General features: G+C 38.1%; 1 protein-coding gene across 2 annotated transcripts; it reads right to left on the reverse strand.

Moving 5' to 3' along the window:
• Positions 1 to 2,104: 2,104 nt before the first annotated feature.
• LOC577408 (sn1-specific diacylglycerol lipase beta) lies at positions 2,105 to 17,775 on the reverse strand. Of its 2 annotated transcripts, none has more exons than XM_030982572.1 (15): positions 17,711 to 17,775; positions 16,430 to 16,605; positions 14,281 to 14,527; positions 13,687 to 13,889; positions 12,743 to 12,833; positions 11,696 to 11,958; positions 10,869 to 10,998; positions 9,619 to 9,702; positions 8,373 to 8,525; positions 7,243 to 7,370; positions 6,591 to 6,659; positions 6,194 to 6,266; positions 4,316 to 4,511; positions 3,353 to 3,521; positions 2,105 to 2,523 (listed from the first exon to the last, which is right to left on the reverse strand). In XM_030982572.1, exons 2-15 carry the CDS (start codon positions 16,522 to 16,524, stop codon positions 2,343 to 2,345), a joined length of 2,082 nt encoding a protein of 693 aa, XP_030838432.1. In that variant the 5' UTR covers positions 16,525 to 16,605; positions 17,711 to 17,775; the 3' UTR covers positions 2,105 to 2,342. The 2 variants fall into 2 exon arrangements, with proteins under 2 accessions (XP_030838432.1, XP_030838438.1); XM_030982578.1 differs by lacking the exon at positions 17,711 to 17,775 and adding an exon at positions 17,161 to 17,292.
• Positions 17,776 to 18,298: the final 523 nt, after the last annotated feature.

Raw genomic sequence — 18,298 nt, forward strand, 5'->3', positions numbered from 1 at the left:
ACATATATTACAAAAGTCTTGGTAGAGGGCCCATAGGTAATATGACCATAAACCACTACTTGCAAACAAGCAAATATGTGATAGATTTGGCATAAGTTTATTCGCTTAATTTCTGTTAAATCCGAGTATTGAATTGAATACCAGCCTAGGTATAAACATATTTCAGTATAAATTAAAACAAAAACACATCTTTTGCTTCAGCTTTTGAAAATTAAGAAAATTTAAGTAGATTGTATTCATTCAAGTCCACAATCTGCAAGAAGTGTGCATCTTAATAAAGGCAAGTTATCTTGCATGAGTTTGCATAATCACAAAAAAACACACAAGAGATCCACAAACAAAAAGAGTAACATATTTAAAAAAAACGAAAAAAGAAGTTTAACTTCAAAAACACATTTCATATTAAGTACAATTGTATAGCTAAAAATATTGATGAATAAACGGTATAGAATAGCACAAACATGCAGAGGTCCTATACGACCTTTCAAGCAAAATAAACTTATCTACTAGAAAACTAGCCAGCAAGATCATGAAATAAAGACATATAAATATCTTTGGTATTTTATGAATATATTAGTATTTCCTAGAATTATTTAATTTTTATCCTTCATAAGCATATTGATATGAAATCTAATTTTCTTGAAGCAATCACTTCAATACTTGCCACATGAGAAAAGGATGAGTAAGTTATTTCTCTATTTACATTATGTGAGGATTTGGAATACACATTCTAACAAACAACAAATAATGTCTCCGTTTTTAACCATCACCAAACATAAAATCAAACATATATTGTGTTTGACGTTACAATACAGTACAATTAGTTACAATTTTCACTTTGAAAGGTACATGTATGACAACGTTGAAAGCACCTGTAAAAAGGATATAATTTTAAAACCACCACAGTAATTTCATTGTTATGCATTCAAGCCATAAAAAGTTAGCACAGTAACAAAATAAAATAGCAAAATATTTAAACATATATAACATTTATTATCGAATAGATATTTGTTCACAAGTACGGGACTCTGTACTTCGTTTTTGCATCAAATTTAATGATCTGTAAATAAAAAATTCTTAATATATAACATTTAAAAAAATACACATACATAGATGACCACACAATGGTTATCTAAACAATCTTCATACATTAAGCACTGATCAAAATTGGCATAACAGAATGTGTACAATATTTGTTAAGTCTCCTTCAATAAATTTTGCTTAAAGGCACGAGATAAAATCAACACAAAATGCACTTGGTTCAATCAGTATCACAATTTGAAAAAGATTTCTCAGATTTACCCTGCCAAATTAAAACACATACCATTCAACAACTTTCATATTTAATTGTTTAAAAAGTCCTCTCTGTGAAAATATAGAGAAAGAGCAAATATTTCAGTAGTATAACATTGTGATCAGCCTATTAGAAATTGGAAATGTGGAAAGATCCTTAAAATAATTTTTTTGAGCAAAAAAAAAAAAAAAAAAAAAAAAAAAAAATCAAAATCAAAATTATGTCAAACACAAGGAAACATGTGCAGCGTTCTTTCCCATCTTTCAAGGAATTAAAAAATATATCGACCTGTAACATCAGAATGCTTCAAGTACTTCTGTTTGTTTTATCCTACTCCAGGCTAGGCTTTTTTTTAAATATGTACTTTTTCTCTGCCACATAAAGCCTTCACTTTCAATAATGCAGCCACTTGCCCCACCAAAGTTTGGGCGTAGCCTATATTTATGAAGGAGAATGAAAACTGAAAACTTCTCTCAATTCCCTAGACTTAATACAGGAACCACTCCATATCTGTGGACGATGGGTGACAATAATATCATGAAATGAGAATTCTTTCGTGACAATATTTGTTTTTTTATTCAGTTACAGAACTGGATCAGTTTTAATAAGAAGAGATTTACACATGGCACTCCAGAAATCAGTGGTCTAACTCTGGGATTAAACCTGGGTACTGTTTCATTAAACTTGTGATTGATAACAAATGCTGAATTTTGCTCTCAGCCAATCAAATGCCATGATTTCAGTAGCTTATAACAGTTATTTTTAACTTGTTATTGATAACAAGTTTTTATAAAACAGGGCATTCCTTCCTTCATACAAAAAAAATCATTATTACTAACAACTGCCACAGATATATGATAAATCTGCTCATAGCCATTTAAATGAGAGGGTTTCAGTAACAATCTTCGCATCTCATCATTAATATCAAGTTGTATGAAACAGATCTCAGGTCTTGAAGTCAGTTATGGCTGATGAAAATACTAGCCTGCGGTATGTCTTGTTCATAAAAATCTGGGTTGGCCGACTATTTCTGGTCTCCTTCCATTTATCATGATACATCCGGATGGACAACATGACCGTTCTTGACCTGGTCCACCAACCAAGCGAAGGCGTCTTTGATGTCTATTGGTAGATGGTCCTTGATCATGCCAGGCAGGACCCCGATGTGGTCAAACTGACGATGGGTCACCCAGCGAGCGCGGTATTCATCCTTTGATCCACAGCAACCACTGGGAAAAGAGATGGGGAAGGTTTATTATGAATCATCAAACTGCAAATCAACTCAAATTGAATTTTAAACGGTATTGTGGTTCAGTTCTGGAAGCGAAAAAATCTGCAAAATGTATTTAGACATTCATTCAACCACACATATATGCTTCATTGGTATCAACCTTTCAACTGTTTTAGAATGACTCTATAGATCATCTCTTATTTTTTTTATTAATATCTGATGGCGTAAAATAAATATCTCATGGTTGCTAGATAAACCATTTTCAATATGTATTCAAATTTATACAATTTGACTTCACAATGAGCTATTACATTCACCTGCTATGTATTATTGTATGTTGATATCCCGATTGTGAATTGCATACATTAGTTTGTGCGAGGTAGAACAAACATTGTGGCTTGCCCTACCTCACAACACGTAATGTGTGCAATTTGCATTGTGACCTATTAAAATACAATCATTCCTAACAAGTAAATGAAATTTTTTGTACAAGGCACTTCACAAAGACGTATGCATTAAATTAATAAAAACATTATGAAATGACCTATTCTACCAATCCCATACATATATGTGCATGTGTGCACAATTTCAACATGATTTTGTACTTCATTTACAAATTTGTTAGTCCGAAAAGCCAATGATACATGATTAACAATGAATTAAAACCATGGACATTGGAATATGTGAATACTATTTACAATGAATGAACACTAATGGTGTTCAATAATCACTGTCGTTCGAATTCCTAATTATCCAACCAACTTAATGCTCCCATTCGCATGCTGATTTCTTTACAGTGGTGTACAGAATGAAGAAGATTTTTTTACCCAGAATGCATCTCCCTCCGGGTGATCCAGATCATCTGACCCGGTGGATAGAGGGCCATGAACTCCTTACCACCTGTGACACTGGAGTGTCTGCCGTTAGACGATGCACCAGGCTCGTCAGCACCAACATCCACTTCAATGGATTCAGCACTATGGATCCCACCATTTCCTAACACAGGGAGGGGGGAAGTAAGAGTAATGATGATAAGAAAAAGAAGGAGAGAGAGAAGAAGGAGAAGAGAAAGGAGGAGATGAAGGAGGAGGAGGAGGAGGAGGAGAAGGAGGAGGAGAAGGAAGAGGAGGAGAAGGAGGAGGAGGAGAGAAAAGAGGAGATGAAGGAGAAGGAGGAGGAGGAGGAGGAGGAGGAGAAGAGAAAGGAGAAGAGAAAGGAGTAGAAGAGAAAGGAGATGAAGGAGAAGGAGAAAAGAAAGGAGAAAAGAAAGGAGGAGATGAAAGAGAAGGAGAAGAGAAAGGAGGAGAAGAATAAGAAGGAGGAAGAGAAAGAGAAGGAGGAGAAGAAGAAGACAAGGAGAGGGAGAAGAAGAAGACAACAAAGGAGAGGGAGAAGAAGGAGGAAGAGAAAGAGAAGGAGGAGAAGAAGAAGACAAGGAGAGGGAGAAGAAGAAGGAGAAGGAGAAGGAGAAAAAGGAGGAGTGGGAGAAGAAGAAGAAGATAGTATTGCTCCGGCAATTGATTGATGCTTACAGAACCAACTTTGACGTCACCATCTGATAGATGCCACTAAGTTCCAAACATGAAACATAGCAAACAATGTAGGATATGTTTAAAATCACTTTTTCTCTTACATTACTTTGAATCCCTGGCAGTATTCGTAAAAAATGATGTATTTCAAATTGTCATGACATTTCGGCCGGATGTCCTATAGATATTACCTATAGAATGCCAAGTAATATCTTTTGATGTTGATTTGATACATTCTACTTATATATAAATTATCCTTACCTTCTCTACTGCCATGCCCTTCCTCTGTAGGAGTGGCCAGGAGTCTCTGCTCTGCCCCTCTAGGGCTGGCAGGCAGGAGGGGCTCCCGGGGGTTACAGCACAGCCCATCCTCGTGATCCAGATCATTGTAGGATAATGGGAGATTCTCTGGAAGACCTTTACAAGTGTACCAAAGACCACGCAAGATGACTCGGTACTGAAAAATAAAATAAAATATTTAAATTGGAATGATAATAATAATAGCTACATTTATATTGCGCACGTTTCCATCCCAACTGATGCTCAAGACATCCACTAAATACTATGATTACCCTTGATTTAGCCCAGCTGCCCCAAGGCACTAAAACCATTCAAGGAATAAATTCCTACCAGGTACCCATTAGAGTGGAAAATGTAAAATAATATCTTGCCAAAGAATATTTGCGCCACAGCAGGACTCAAGCCACAAACCATATGTTCCACAGTCCGGTGACATTATCCACTAGGCCACAACTACCTCTACGTTGAATTTACTTCAAAACGGTATTTATTGTCAAATCAGTCATGGCAATTTCATAGAGAAGGTTGATTATCGGTGATCCCGAAAACATTTTTCCATGTGGTGAAATGTTACATGCAAATGATCACTCTTGAAATGCACGCATTTTTCAAATCATTCAGTAATTAACAGCATTGGGGAAAATGATTTTAAAGAGACATGATTGTGCAATCACATGAACAAATTTTATGTGTGTAATGGTTTTCATATTTAGTAATTTTCAGCAATTAAGGCAAAGGAAAACAAAAATCACAATGATGCCTCCGCCATAAAGCGATTTTTCAAACCAAAACAGACGTAATAAGGTTCTCAGAAGATCGTGCAATATACATACATGTCCTGGCTTTGATAGTAATCCATCCGTCAGTTCTAATGAGAATGCATTCACAAGATATTTTTGCATACATAATGAGCCCCATGACCTTTGACCTCATGACCCCAAAATCTACTCAGTTCATTGGCTCTGCAAGATACATACAATTGATTTGATTTGATTTGATTTGATTTATTTATTTCTGTTTGATTTTCTTTTTCTTTTGCATTTTTACAAATATATAACAAACAAATATTGCAAATTTACACATGACAAAAGAATATATGCAGAATAAGGTAAGGCTGGGTGTAACTAATCGAGAACATCAAACAGGAGGGTTGACAAAATAAGCAAAGCTTGATAGTATGACTACCCTCAATGTACATGTTTTAAGTTTGATGGTAATCCGTCCATCTGTTCTAATGATAATGCAATCATAAACTATTTTTGCAAACATGATACACCCAATGACCTTTGACCTCATGACCCAAAAATGCAATCAGTTCATTGGCTCTGCAAGATACATACATGACCCAAGATTGACTGGAATCCATCGACAGGTTCTCGAGATAACACGATCACAAGCTATTTTTGCATACATAATTAGCCCTTGACCTTTGACCTTGGGCCTCGTGACCCCAAAATATATTCAGTTCATTGGCTCTACAAGATACGTACATGACACATGTTTGGCTGGAATCGATCCATTGGTTCTGGAGATAACGCGATCACGAGCTATTTTCGCATACATAATAGGCCATGCGACCTTTGACCTTGGACCTCATGACCCCCAAATCTAATCAGTTCATTGGCCCTGCAAGATACGTACATGATCCAAGTTTGGCAGGAATCCACCAATTGGTTCTTGAGATAACGCGATCGCGAGAACGGGGCGTACAGACGGATGGACGGACGGACGGACAACCCGAAAACATAATGCCTCCGGCTACTTTGTAGCGGAGGCATAAAAATGGACATGCGCATTATTATGTAATTGACTGAGTGATTTATGTATGTTGAATGTTACCTTAGGCACTGGACATCTCTTAATGACTTCAATTAATGAATCCCTGAGCTGCTCAATAGTACACATACTCATCCTGTAAAACACAAGTGAAAAAATAAGAACATCAATACCAAAAATGTACAAGTGTAGGTTATAATACAGTGTCATGCTAAATTGACTTTCATCTCCCTATTTCAGCAATTTTTGTACAGGTAGAGATAGCAAAGAATATTTTCCACTTCATAACAAAAATGAAGGTAGAAGATTCCTTTGGGGCAACACTATGAAATAAATTAGCAATTTTTGTTTTTATGGTCTAAAATTGCTATACATTGATCATCAAATAGTTACAATTGTTGGAAATAGTTCTTGGGCTATCCATAAAAATGGAGTCCATATTATTGGACCCCATACCCACCTTGGAACTATATCTTCTCCTAGGACAACTGCAGTAACAAAACTCTGAGAGTATAATACTCCTTCAGCACTGAGAATGAAAAAGGCAGAAACAAAATTAAAAGAATAAACTCACATAGAATCACAAAGCAAGATCTCATTTTATGTTAGAATGGTTGTGTTGAAAGATTTCTCACATATGGCCGACAATAAGAAAGTATCCCTTTGGAAGAAGAAAATATTTATAAATGTTGTCTGAAAATTGCAAAGTTTAGACATGGATATAATAGCTAGTATATCCAAGAATTAAATTCAGGATATCAAATAGTCTGATATATGTACAAATAATTGAGATTTACAGAGGAAATTTATGGTAATTGAATATTTGAACATTAATTGTCCAAAGAAATAATGACTGATAAGAAAAGAAGAACAAATAACTCCAACTTTCCCCCACTCGTAACACAATACTACTGTTTTTTTTTACATTACACATAAATGTATCCACCACAAAGGTTACACAAGGCACTTTATAAATACTTGCTACTCCTTGAAAGCTCAACCCTTTAATGCAAACAAAATTTGGTTGTACACAATTGTATTTAAATCTTTTGGAACTTTTTCAATACCGATTTCTACCTCGAATGCAAAAACCAAAACAAATTTAGACGTACTTGATAAGGCCACCAGGGGGTGCGAAGGCATATGCTTTGATCTCTGGGTACTGCTCTCGGAGAAGGATGGACAAGATGGCCGCCACCCCGGCTCCAAGGCTATGACCTGATATAACTAACTTGTAGTCCTGAGAATTAATTGAAACAAAGAGTAATCTTTTTATAATTGAACATTGGGCTTTGATGCAAAATCAATAGAAATATTTAATGAAAAACAGGGCTCCATAATAATTTTTTGGGGATGGGTTCAGACTGAGATTATTATTATTATTATTTTTTTAGGGGGCGGGGGGGGGGGGGGGGGGGGGGGGCAGCATGTATGAGCCCAATTTGAAAGAAATCTGTCAAGAAATGTGGCAGTTAGAGCGCATAAAAAATATTTGACCATTGACCATATAAAAGACGGAACAATGAGGGCAGCATCGCCCAAAAGTGATAGGTGTGTAGACTGTAGTAAGACACACCTCCATACAAAATTTGAAAGAAATTTGTCATGAAATATGACCTACAGAGCGCACACTTGACACCCACCAAAAATAGTATAGGGGCATAGAGTTTACCAACATACACTTTCATACTCAATTTGAAAGAAATCTGTCAAGAAATGATGCAGTTAGACTGCACACTAGAATGCACACAAGACATCCACAAAAATATGGCCTTTTACCCTATAGAAGACGGAACACTGGGGACAGCATTACCAAAAGTTATAGGTGTGTAGATTATACCAAGATACATCTCCATACAAAATTTGAAAGAAATCCGTCAAGGAATGTGGCAGTTAGAGCGCACACAAGAATATGACGTGGCTGTGGCGGCGGACGCGGCGGCGGACGCGGCGGCGGTGGCGGCGTAACGCTGCTGAATCCAAAGTACCCCACCGGCATACTGCCGGGGGATACAATAATAATAATGATTTGATTACGCATGTTTCAATAAGTGTTGATAATTAAGATTTGATGTCATTTTGATGCTCAGTATCCATTATGAAGCAGAACTTATATGCTTGAATAAAAATCAAACTAAAAGTACATACATTTTGTCTTTGGCAGAGGTAAGGAGATGAGATATGTTAAAACACAGTAAGGGTGGACTCCCCTTTTTGAGCAAAGCACACCATATATACTCACTGGATGTCTTTGGAATGCATCTTCAAGTAGATTGAGCTCCTTTAGTTTGTTCAAGATGTACTTGGAGTTGTTGGCGATCCCTCTATGGGCATAGATCTCATGGCCCTCTATGTCCAACCTCTCAGCATCCGCAGAGACATCGGTCAACATGTCCTACAAAGAGAGATGGTATCGGCATTACCGGTATTAATCAAGGCTTGCTCAGCTATGGGGTGGTAATTACCCACTGCAAAAAAGTCAGCCAAGGTTGTGTACACAGGCAAGTACGCAGGATTTAATCAAGGGGGGGGGGGGGGGTTTTAACATTCATAAATCGGGCCAAAAATTTTGCAACGACTCAGCCAACCGTTAAATAAGCGGGGGGGGGGGGGGGGGGGGGGGGGGGGGTAAGAGGACACTTTTTTCTTTTTTTTGGTCTCGAAATTTGAAAAATTGACATTTGGCTCCAATGGGGGGGGGGGGGGGGAGGGTAAGGTCACCTTTTTAGGTCAGCTATGGGAATACTTTTTTTTCTTCTTAATAATTAAAAAAACAAAAACAAAAACAAAGGGGGGGGGGGGGGGGGTTTTAGGGAGGTGGTGGGGGGGTTTACACACATAAAAATACCAAAGGGGGGGGGGGGTTGACCCCCCAAACCCCCCCCCCCCCCCCCCCCCCCCCCCCGTATACGCGCCTGTGTGTACATGTAAATGAATGGCAACTGCTCGCAACTCCGATCTCTGTATTTTAAGATACAGAAAGGTGAAGCCTATTACACTTTACATCATTCAAAACGGTTGTCGTTTGCTGCATTGTATCTGAACAAGACTTTAGAGATGAACTTGAGTTCTGGTCATGTGATTACATTGTAAAAGAAACTATCTGGATGCAATTAGGAAAAGTTAATGATGAAATACATATTTTGTGAAGATTCTGAGGTTATAGAATCATCAAATAAGAAATGGACTCGATCTTGCTGAAAGTAACATGAACAACACGTAGAAATGTGTATATGGGACTACACATACATGTGACATGATAGTTTGGTCCTAACATCTCAGCTATTAGTCATCATATTTCGAATAATGATGAAGGCATTTGAAGGGAAATCCTTTTCAGGTAGGACACTATATCTATGAAACTCCTCATTTTTACATAAAAAGAGTGAAAAAGCTAAGAAATCCCTTTTTTCATATATAGAGCAAATATTTTTTATTGCATGATTTGCAAACTCATTCAAGATAACTTTTACTTCCATGGCTCTTACCTTGAATGAAAGAGTCCCTCTGATTGCGATGACCACTGACTTATGTGTATGATCCAGGGCAACAAAGAATGGACTCTGGAAAATCTGTTCAAAAAGAAATCATTCAAACAAGTTTCAATTATGTTTCAGTCATATAATAATAATTACAGTGCTTATATAATATATACTACTTATATTACTTTGTCAGAAGTCTCTAAGCGCTCTACAATAATGCAGCATAATTACCCTGGCTTTAGCAGTGCAGCTGTTACGCGCGCTGCGTTTCAAGGAATAAATTCCTACCAGTGTGGCAAATGTAGATCAATGTCTTGCCAAAGGACAATAGTGCAGCGGCGGGACTCGAACCGCGGACCTTGTGATCGACAGTCCGGCGACGTATCCACTCGACCACAACATCTCTATATATAGACCTATAAGAGTACACATCAAAAGTTTAATTGATAAAGTTGTTTTCATATTGCATAGAGGCATGACGGGTATTGAAGCACCTCCATGACTTTGGCAGTGATGATTCTAAAATGCACAAAGAGCGAATACCATATTTGCCGGCGATAAGGCCGCAGTGCCGCATAGGCCGCAAAAAATGTCGAAGATGGGATTCATTCTCTTGTGTACAAATGTCGATGTGACTGAAATCACCGCCTTAGACCGCTCGGCCATCCCGCACTGATGCCATACCCTGCAGTTTTCTCTGATGTATACATTGAAATGGATTGAAAATGGCGAATTCGCGTGCTGGATGCTTCGCGGCAGCTCCGTTAAACGGGCCCTTCTTTTACTTTTGCAATGCATTGGCACGAACTTAGATCAAGATCTATCGGCAGATGTTGTTTTTGGAAGTTTATTTTCGTCTTCATGTCAACATGCAAGATAAAATTGTCGGTAAGATGTGTGGAAATGTCCTGTACCATAGTGGTATAGTTATTTTACCGTTCGTGGTCCCATATGTGCAAATTCGTGCTGGTTTGGACTTACATTTTTAATTTTTTTTTACTGTTTCGCCGCAAAGGCCGCACCCCGACTTTTTGATATTTTCTCTTCCAAAAATACTGCGGCCTTTACGCCGGCAAATACGGTACCCCATGTGTAAAAGATCTCTGATTATTTGGGGGTCACTTGTACAAAAGCGAACTAGGACCTGGTCTAAAGGACCATCAGCTTGATACAGACATCAGATACATGTATACTAAAATCTGAGATGTGGATGGTATGTTTTATGTATAGGACTTGCCCATCAGTTTAAATCTTACCTTATTTTTGAAGCTGACATAGAGCAGATCCTCCTCGTCTGCCCCTGCTAAGGATCTTATGGCTGTGGTGTTACACTGGCAGCAGTTATCACCTATGATGCGCTCAGAGGGTCTAATACAGGCACAGCACCTGGTGGATAATTCATAAGCAAAACTCACTTTGTCATGTACTGGTAGATGCAACTAAACTGATTTCAAGTGCTTTGGTCAGGTCTGAGGATTGTTTTTTGATCATCATGAATGCCAGCAGTCTGCATACCGGTACTCAAAGCAGACATCTACTGTAATAGCTTCGAAAAGACAAATATTTTCATGGACTGTGGTAATTTACAAGCATAATTAAGTCACAGTGTTAACTCAAAGCTTATTAGTGTCACCTTTTAGTGACGTTTATTTCTATCTTTTGATCCAGAATGCTCTGAATGACAAGTTTTACATTAGTAGAAAGAGCAAACATCGCATGAAAATTTGAGTCCATTTATGATTATTAAATGGAAAATAATGATTGAAGCCATGTTTACATTAGGCCTCCTATAAAACTTCTGGGGTAGAATTGAAAATTTGGGGACTAATGTGCATCAGACCCCTTTTAAGGCTTGTTTTAAGGCTCGTTCAGATATGATGCAGTGTTTGATATAAAGTGTGATACATTTCACATTTCTGTATCTTACAACACAAAGCTCATATGCAACTCCTTTGTTGAGCAGAGTTGCCATTCATTTACATGTTAAAAAACATACCATATCTGAACAAGCCCTTAGTGTCAAGCCCTTACATGTAGTTAAGTTATAAAATGTTGTCCAATAAAAGAAATATATTGGGTTTACCTGCCAGCACAGCACAGCTTACACAGCCAGCATTTGAGATCTGCAGCGAATAGGACGGGCCAGCCGTTGGAGGCCATCGAGTATCGGAAGTAGTACCACATGGTTTCCAATCTCCTCTCCACCGGTTCCGTGGGCAGGGCTACATCGGGTCCAGGATCTTTGCAGGAGGCTGTCATGGGGATCTGATCCCTGATCTGTCTCTGCTGCTCAACCTGGACCAGGATCAGACCGGCTACGATGTCCGATAGGACTACATCTACACCCTGAAATAATTGCAAGAAGATTTTAAAAATGGACGTGTGATGGAACTTTTGATCTTGCCTTCTGCAAAACACAAAACTGTTCCTCATACCCTCACATAACCAATCCTGTAACAGACTGGTACCATACGTTATTAAACTATACTACACATACTTGACAGGCATGAACACACATGAGACAAAGAATAAGATGAGTGATTGTACCACACATGCTCCTGTGACAATTGCTCTGCAGTATTTTCCTACACTTACTTCTTACCCTATATTCGTGATGAAATAAACCCCTATGGCAAGGAGATGCGTGATTGAACTTTTTGACAATACAGTCTGCAAAAACTCTATAAAACATTGTATTTAAAACACTTTTCAACATCAAAATTTGTCTAACAATATTTTTTTGTGGATTTGACAATGAACAAAGTTCCATGTGCTGCTTATTCCTTTCCCCTCCAAAAATGAAAAGAAATGAAAAGAAAAATTCTTACATATAAATGGCAGTCAGCTGAAACTTTATATATTACTAGCTTAAATAACGTTTAAACCCTGTATTACATGCAATGGACAACAAATCCTGTCTAAGTATTCAAGTGTAGAACAGTGTCAAGACAAAAAACGCCTTTGTTTTTCCTCGTGAACCAGATCTATGTGCCACATTTCAGTTTGATTCTTGCACGGGATATAGTTCCAACCAAATTTTAAAATGTCACATTTCAACATTTGAATGATCATTTAGAATGATTGTTTGGACCCTCGCTGGCATGGAAGATGATATATGGCTTTATCTTACATGAAAGAGTGATGAAAATACAGCTGCGGCTTCTGCATACGCAATCTGTGAATTCTCATCTTTCTTCAAACAAAAACAGCATCTACGACATCTGGAAAGAAAGCAGAAAAAAAGGTTCTCGGAATTATCAGAATTAAACAGGGGCCGCTACATCACCTTCAAGAGAATGTCTTACTGTTGCTGCCACAACCTCCAAATAGGAACACCCCGGGTTGGAGAAAGAGCAGTCGATGATATAATCAATTCCCTTAATCTCTATTTCACATTTTGGCTATCTTGCCAACAAAAATTGTAATACAATGACTACAATAGAAAGAAAGATTTCCCTTAACATTTGGTTTTGGGCGAGTACAGAGCCCACTTGGAGAGATGGATGTTCATCTCTTGTTCATTCTGCACAAGCGATGTGTGTATTTACCAGTTGCCCAATCTCCCCACATTACAGCAAGTCTTACAAGAGCAAAACAACATTTTCTAGCAACCTGCTACAAACAACATCATGAACAAATGATTTGATTTGATTTGATTTGATTTGATTTGATTTGATTTGATTTGATTTGATTTGATTTGATTTGATTCATTTATTTATTCACAGTAAAATCCCAGTTCAGCTGTTAAGCTGTTTTATGATGGGGCTGTGCATATACAATAAAAATACAAAGTAAACATAAGGAAAAAAACATATGTCATATAAAGAATAACAAGCTAGTAGAATTACTGATGACACACCGAGTAGAGATAAAATTTATATGAATTTGTATGCATGTATACGTAAATATAAAGTTTGTTATAAGTTGGTTTTAAAGCACATATTGTAAAGAAATATCAAAGAATTTTAACGACGTAAATATGATAAAATATCATCTGATGAGAGCCAGAAGGGCATTGACTGTGTGTTAAAATAAGATGCCCTTCTGGCTCTAAGCAGATGAAAATACCCTTACCTCTTTTCCCACTGATCAAAGTCATCAAACTGCTCGTCGCCATGGCGATGCTTCCCGCCAAAGAGCACGAGTACACAGATAGCAATGGCAATAAGGAGGAACCAGCAAAAAATAAGGGCAGCCTGGACGAGACGGACGAGACTCACATCACACGTATGGTCGGACCGAAGCTCCCAGTCTCTGAACACCCACACTGCACCCACCTGGAAGGTAAATGATTCAAAAGATAAGATAATCAATCAAAGAATTTGCATAAATGAGATGAAAAATGAAGAAAAAAAAGTCTGCAGCACCCATCTAGACGAATCTGTGGACTCCTTAATACAAATTGTTTTTCAAGGAGTTCATTTAAAGGGATATTGTCTATTGGCTCAGAGGTAGAGCAATAGTCGCGTACCCAGGAGGTTCCAGGTTTGATACCTTGTTAGCTTATTGATTTGTTTCAACAGACTATTGGAAAGCATGTGTGTGATTGTGTAAAAGCAACCCCCCCCCCCCCCACCCCTACTCCGGGGTTGGAGGGACCTGGTTGTGCCTACTCTGACCACATCTCATCCAACAAATTTTCATGTTTGAAAAATATTCTACACCTACCAAGCTACTTGCAATCTCTGCCACAAACACCAGAGCCCTGATGTAGAGCAACGCTGCTAGGTATCTCCTGGGGTAGGTGTCAGTGATAGTGCCCCGCCCGCTGACCACGCCTATAGCTGTCTCCAAGGCAACAGTGATGCTAAGTAAGATGACAAGACCAATCAGGAAGCCGGCTAGAAGGTCACCTTGTTTGCAGTGCTGGATGTTAGGGTGTTGGATCACAAACACTGCAATAGCCGACGCCAGGCTGGTTAAAATCAAAATCAAAAGTCAGTCATACATCTCAAAATCAGTTTACCTACTGTGGTCGCTTATCCATCAACGCTCAGCAATAACAGGTGTATTCTTATGTTTATTTTTTTCTTCGTGCAAATACACTTAAAACTAAAAGATCGATGGATGCTTGAAATCCAAATTTAGAGTCCAGGCCCCCCAATAAAAAAAAATGATAATAACATAGTGTTTTAATATGCGCACAGACTCTAAAAAGTTCAGATGTAGAGCAACGCTGCTAGGTATCTCCTTGGTCTAGACCCCCTTGCAAGATATATGGCTATATACCCAATAGTGTTGAGCCCAGTAAACATTTTTTCGCTGTAAACTTTTAGATCACAAAAATAATTGTTTGCTAACTCCATAACTGTCATGATCTCTACTAAAGGACTGCATAAATAAGTTGATTCAAACTCCCTTTTATGACTTCTTTAACAAAACTTGTCCCTTAACACATATATATTGAAGAGGACAAGTTTTTGTCATGCTTCCGTGTGGAGGTCTACAATTTTGTAGCTGGATTCTCTTAATTTCCCATACAAATGAAGAGATATAGCTGTTGTTAGATTTACTTTATTTCTATTTCAATAATAAACATAGTCTAATCAACTTTGTCCCATACAACATAGTTCATGTTGTACACGACATAACTCATATAATAAGCAAATAACTACCGTTGGTGAAGGTGATGGGACAAACTATCACTTCCGAGGCGATCTGGATGTAGCTATCTTTCCGAAGCGAAGCTGAAGAAAGATAGCGTATACATTCAGATCGCCGAGGAAGTAATAATTTGCCATCGCCTGAAACCAAAAGGGGATTATTTGCTTTATATTCCACGTCAGAAACATTTCACTTCCTCTGTCATTTTAGAGCAACAAGTCATCAATTAACAGCTAACAAACGGTGTACAATACGTACAGTGCATGCAGTATGGTGGTGTGACCATTTAGTTCGCGCATGACCAAAGTTTGCATACTAATATATATAATATTATATCCCACATACTAAGAATCTTGCTCTACGATTGGTGAAAAGTAAATCACGTGAGGAAAGATAGTTCGCCCATTATTAATGGGAGAAGCAAAAGTTTGTTACACTGTGTAGATAGTACTACTATCTACACAGTGCAACGCACTTTCATTGAAGATAGAGGTACTATCTACAAAGGGCAACGCACTTTCACTAAAGATTATCCAAACGCGTACTAAAACAACCGTAATTAAGCGCGCATTGCCAATGAGTGCAATTAAAGAAAACACATGCGCGCACTTTACCCTCAAGGGGTTGGGTTAATCTCAAACTTTTTTGGTGTGAATTTGGGCCTAGGTGTCTTTTTATGTAGATGCATACACGTCCTTTTCTTTTTGTAATTAAATTGTTTTAGATGTGGAATATAAAGCAAATAATCACCTTTTGGTTTTCAGGCGATGGCAAACTATCACTTCCTCGTCGATCAGAATATATACGCTATCTTTCCTCAGCTTCGCTTTGGAAAGATAGCTACATCCAGATCGCCTCGGAAGTGATAGTTTGTCCCATCACCTTTACCAACGGTAATTATTTGCTTACTGATAAACAATTAAAGTGCGATGCACTGTGTAGATAGTACTACTATCTACACAGTGCAACAAACTTTTCTTCTCCCATCAATGATGGGCGAACTGTCTTTCTTCACGAGATTTACTTTTGACCAATCGTAGAGCAAGATTCTTAGTATGTGGAATGTAATGTTTAATATAAGAACACACTAATTTCTTCAGCCCAATTTTATATATACATTTTCACTCAGGAATGTTTGTTGTAACCAGGAGGAGCATGAGGTCTCAAAGTATTTGCACCAGTAGATGGGAGGTCACCTATGCAATCAACTTACAAGATAAGGCGGACACTGGCAGAGCCTACAGCAGGAAAGACGAGATCATCACCTCCAACTTGCCATCGTCTCTTGAATAATATTAAAGCAGGCATGGCTCACATCTTCTTTCCCTCATTGACAAGTTCCCTCGTTGGTCTTGACTATGCGCAATAAAGAATAATTGATTGATGAAGCTGGAATTAAGAAAAAAAGGAGGAAGAGAAGAAGAAAGAGAAGAACATAAAGAAGAAGTAGAACAACTCTGATTTATTGACCTGCACATCAGACCTCACTTTCCATGATTTTACGAAATATATTCAAATAATACAGAAATATAACCAATAGAGAGACTAAGAAATTAGAATGGAAGAATATAGAGGACCCAAGATTGAAAGGCGAACCAATGAGGATGGAATGGGATGAGGGCGATTCAGGGGCTATGTCCTAAATACTAATGAAGGATGAACAAAGAGTCATGAGCTGGGTGAAGGTGATGAAAAGAAAATGGAAATGAGACTAAGATCATCAACAGCTGGATGAAAGGAAAACAATTTGAAGAACTAAGAATAAAAAATTTAACCTCTTATAAAATAAAAATGCTGAATAGTCTATGCACGACTCGAAACAACAAAGCGGTGAATGTAAACAAACGCACAGCCTTTCAAAACCTCTTGCATATTCAGCATTTTCGAGCGAACGGCGCTCTTTAGCATGAATAATCATATTTGCTGCACTGCGCCGCTACCTACCGTGCATGCTGTGTACTTTCTCTTCGCCAACAATCAACAATACAACATGGAGGCTTGGTTTAGGACGAGGAATCACCGTTTTTCCCATCAAAGACTTCTTCAAAATTATAATTTCAAGTGTGGCCGTGGGGCGCGATGTCCAAAGTAGTAAAAAAAAAACATTGTCGACTTAGGTCTAGTCAAAATTGTAATTACTAACTTTTCACATTTCGAAAAAGATGTCGCCAAACCCGCTGTTTGATTCGTGTTTAGGATTAGATCTGGAGCTCCGAGTCCGACGCGTACGCGTACGCCTTCGTCGTCGGAGCTCCCTGGAGCTGGAGTTACATAAAACCCAACATATAGATAAATATCTGGGACTGTAATAAAAAATATTATCCACTGTGCACAGGCACAGACAAAACCAAAAGGCAATTCATTTATTCAGAGTCAGGCGCAAAACAGAACAGCAATCGAATATATTATGTATGAGCTGGTCTAGCCTAACACTGCCTAATACTCTTATCGATTGAAGCTACTTATTTTGACTTCATTATAAAGAGAAACTAACCTGTTCACAAACAAGAACGTCTGACAGCAGTCTGGATCAAAAGAAGATTCCTGCAAATTACGTCATTGTCTATATTTAGATTTGAAAAATTCGCGACTCGACTCGCGCCTAGTCGAAAAGGATTGGCAGGGGGGGGGGGGGGGGGGGGGGGGGGGGGGGGGGGGGGGGTAGGGCATTTATAATTAAATTGCCTAATATTCAAATACAAATTTGCTCAGGATTGGCCTTAAGGTTTTAAAGTACCGAAATAGCATTCTGTAAAGACAAAGTTTCCTCCTATAGTTAAAATAGAAATTAGGGCTAATCCTAGACTATATGCAGTCTATCACAAATATATGTAGAAACTAAGTATTTGTTTGTATTCAAGCAAACTTACACCGGGCTTACCCCCTACAGGAGGGTCTGGGAGAAGGAGGGGGTAGTATTTGCAATTCTGTATATTGAAGCCCAATATATTATTGATGCTATTGAGTCTTATTAATACTTTTTAATTAATATCAAATCATGTGATATATGCGATCATAATATTGCGCGAGCGAGATAAATATATATGGGCAGTAACATGCGCCTAAATTAATTGCCTAATAT

The sequence above is a fragment of the Strongylocentrotus purpuratus genome, unplaced genomic scaffold (assembly GCF_000002235.5).
Source record: "Strongylocentrotus purpuratus isolate Spur 01 unplaced genomic scaffold, Spur_5.0 spur5_contig_825, whole genome shotgun sequence".
Lineage (NCBI taxonomy): Eukaryota > Metazoa > Echinodermata > Echinoidea > Camarodonta > Strongylocentrotidae > Strongylocentrotus > Strongylocentrotus purpuratus.

Bases quoted from the DNA above. Each gene is read 5' to 3' on its own strand.
- LOC577408 (XM_030982572.1), bottom strand. From the start codon at position 16,524: ATGCCTGCTTTAATATTATTCAAGAGACGATGGCAAGTTGGAGGTGAT. The intron at 10,999-11,695 runs GTAAACCCAATA...ATTATCCACCAG, and splicing joins AAGCTGTGCTGTGCTGGCAG to GTGCTGTGCCTGTATTAGAC. The intron at 2,524-3,352 runs GTAAAAAAATCT...CTCTTTTCCCAG, and splicing joins CGGAGGGAGATGCATTCTGG to TGGTTGCTGTGGATCAAAGG.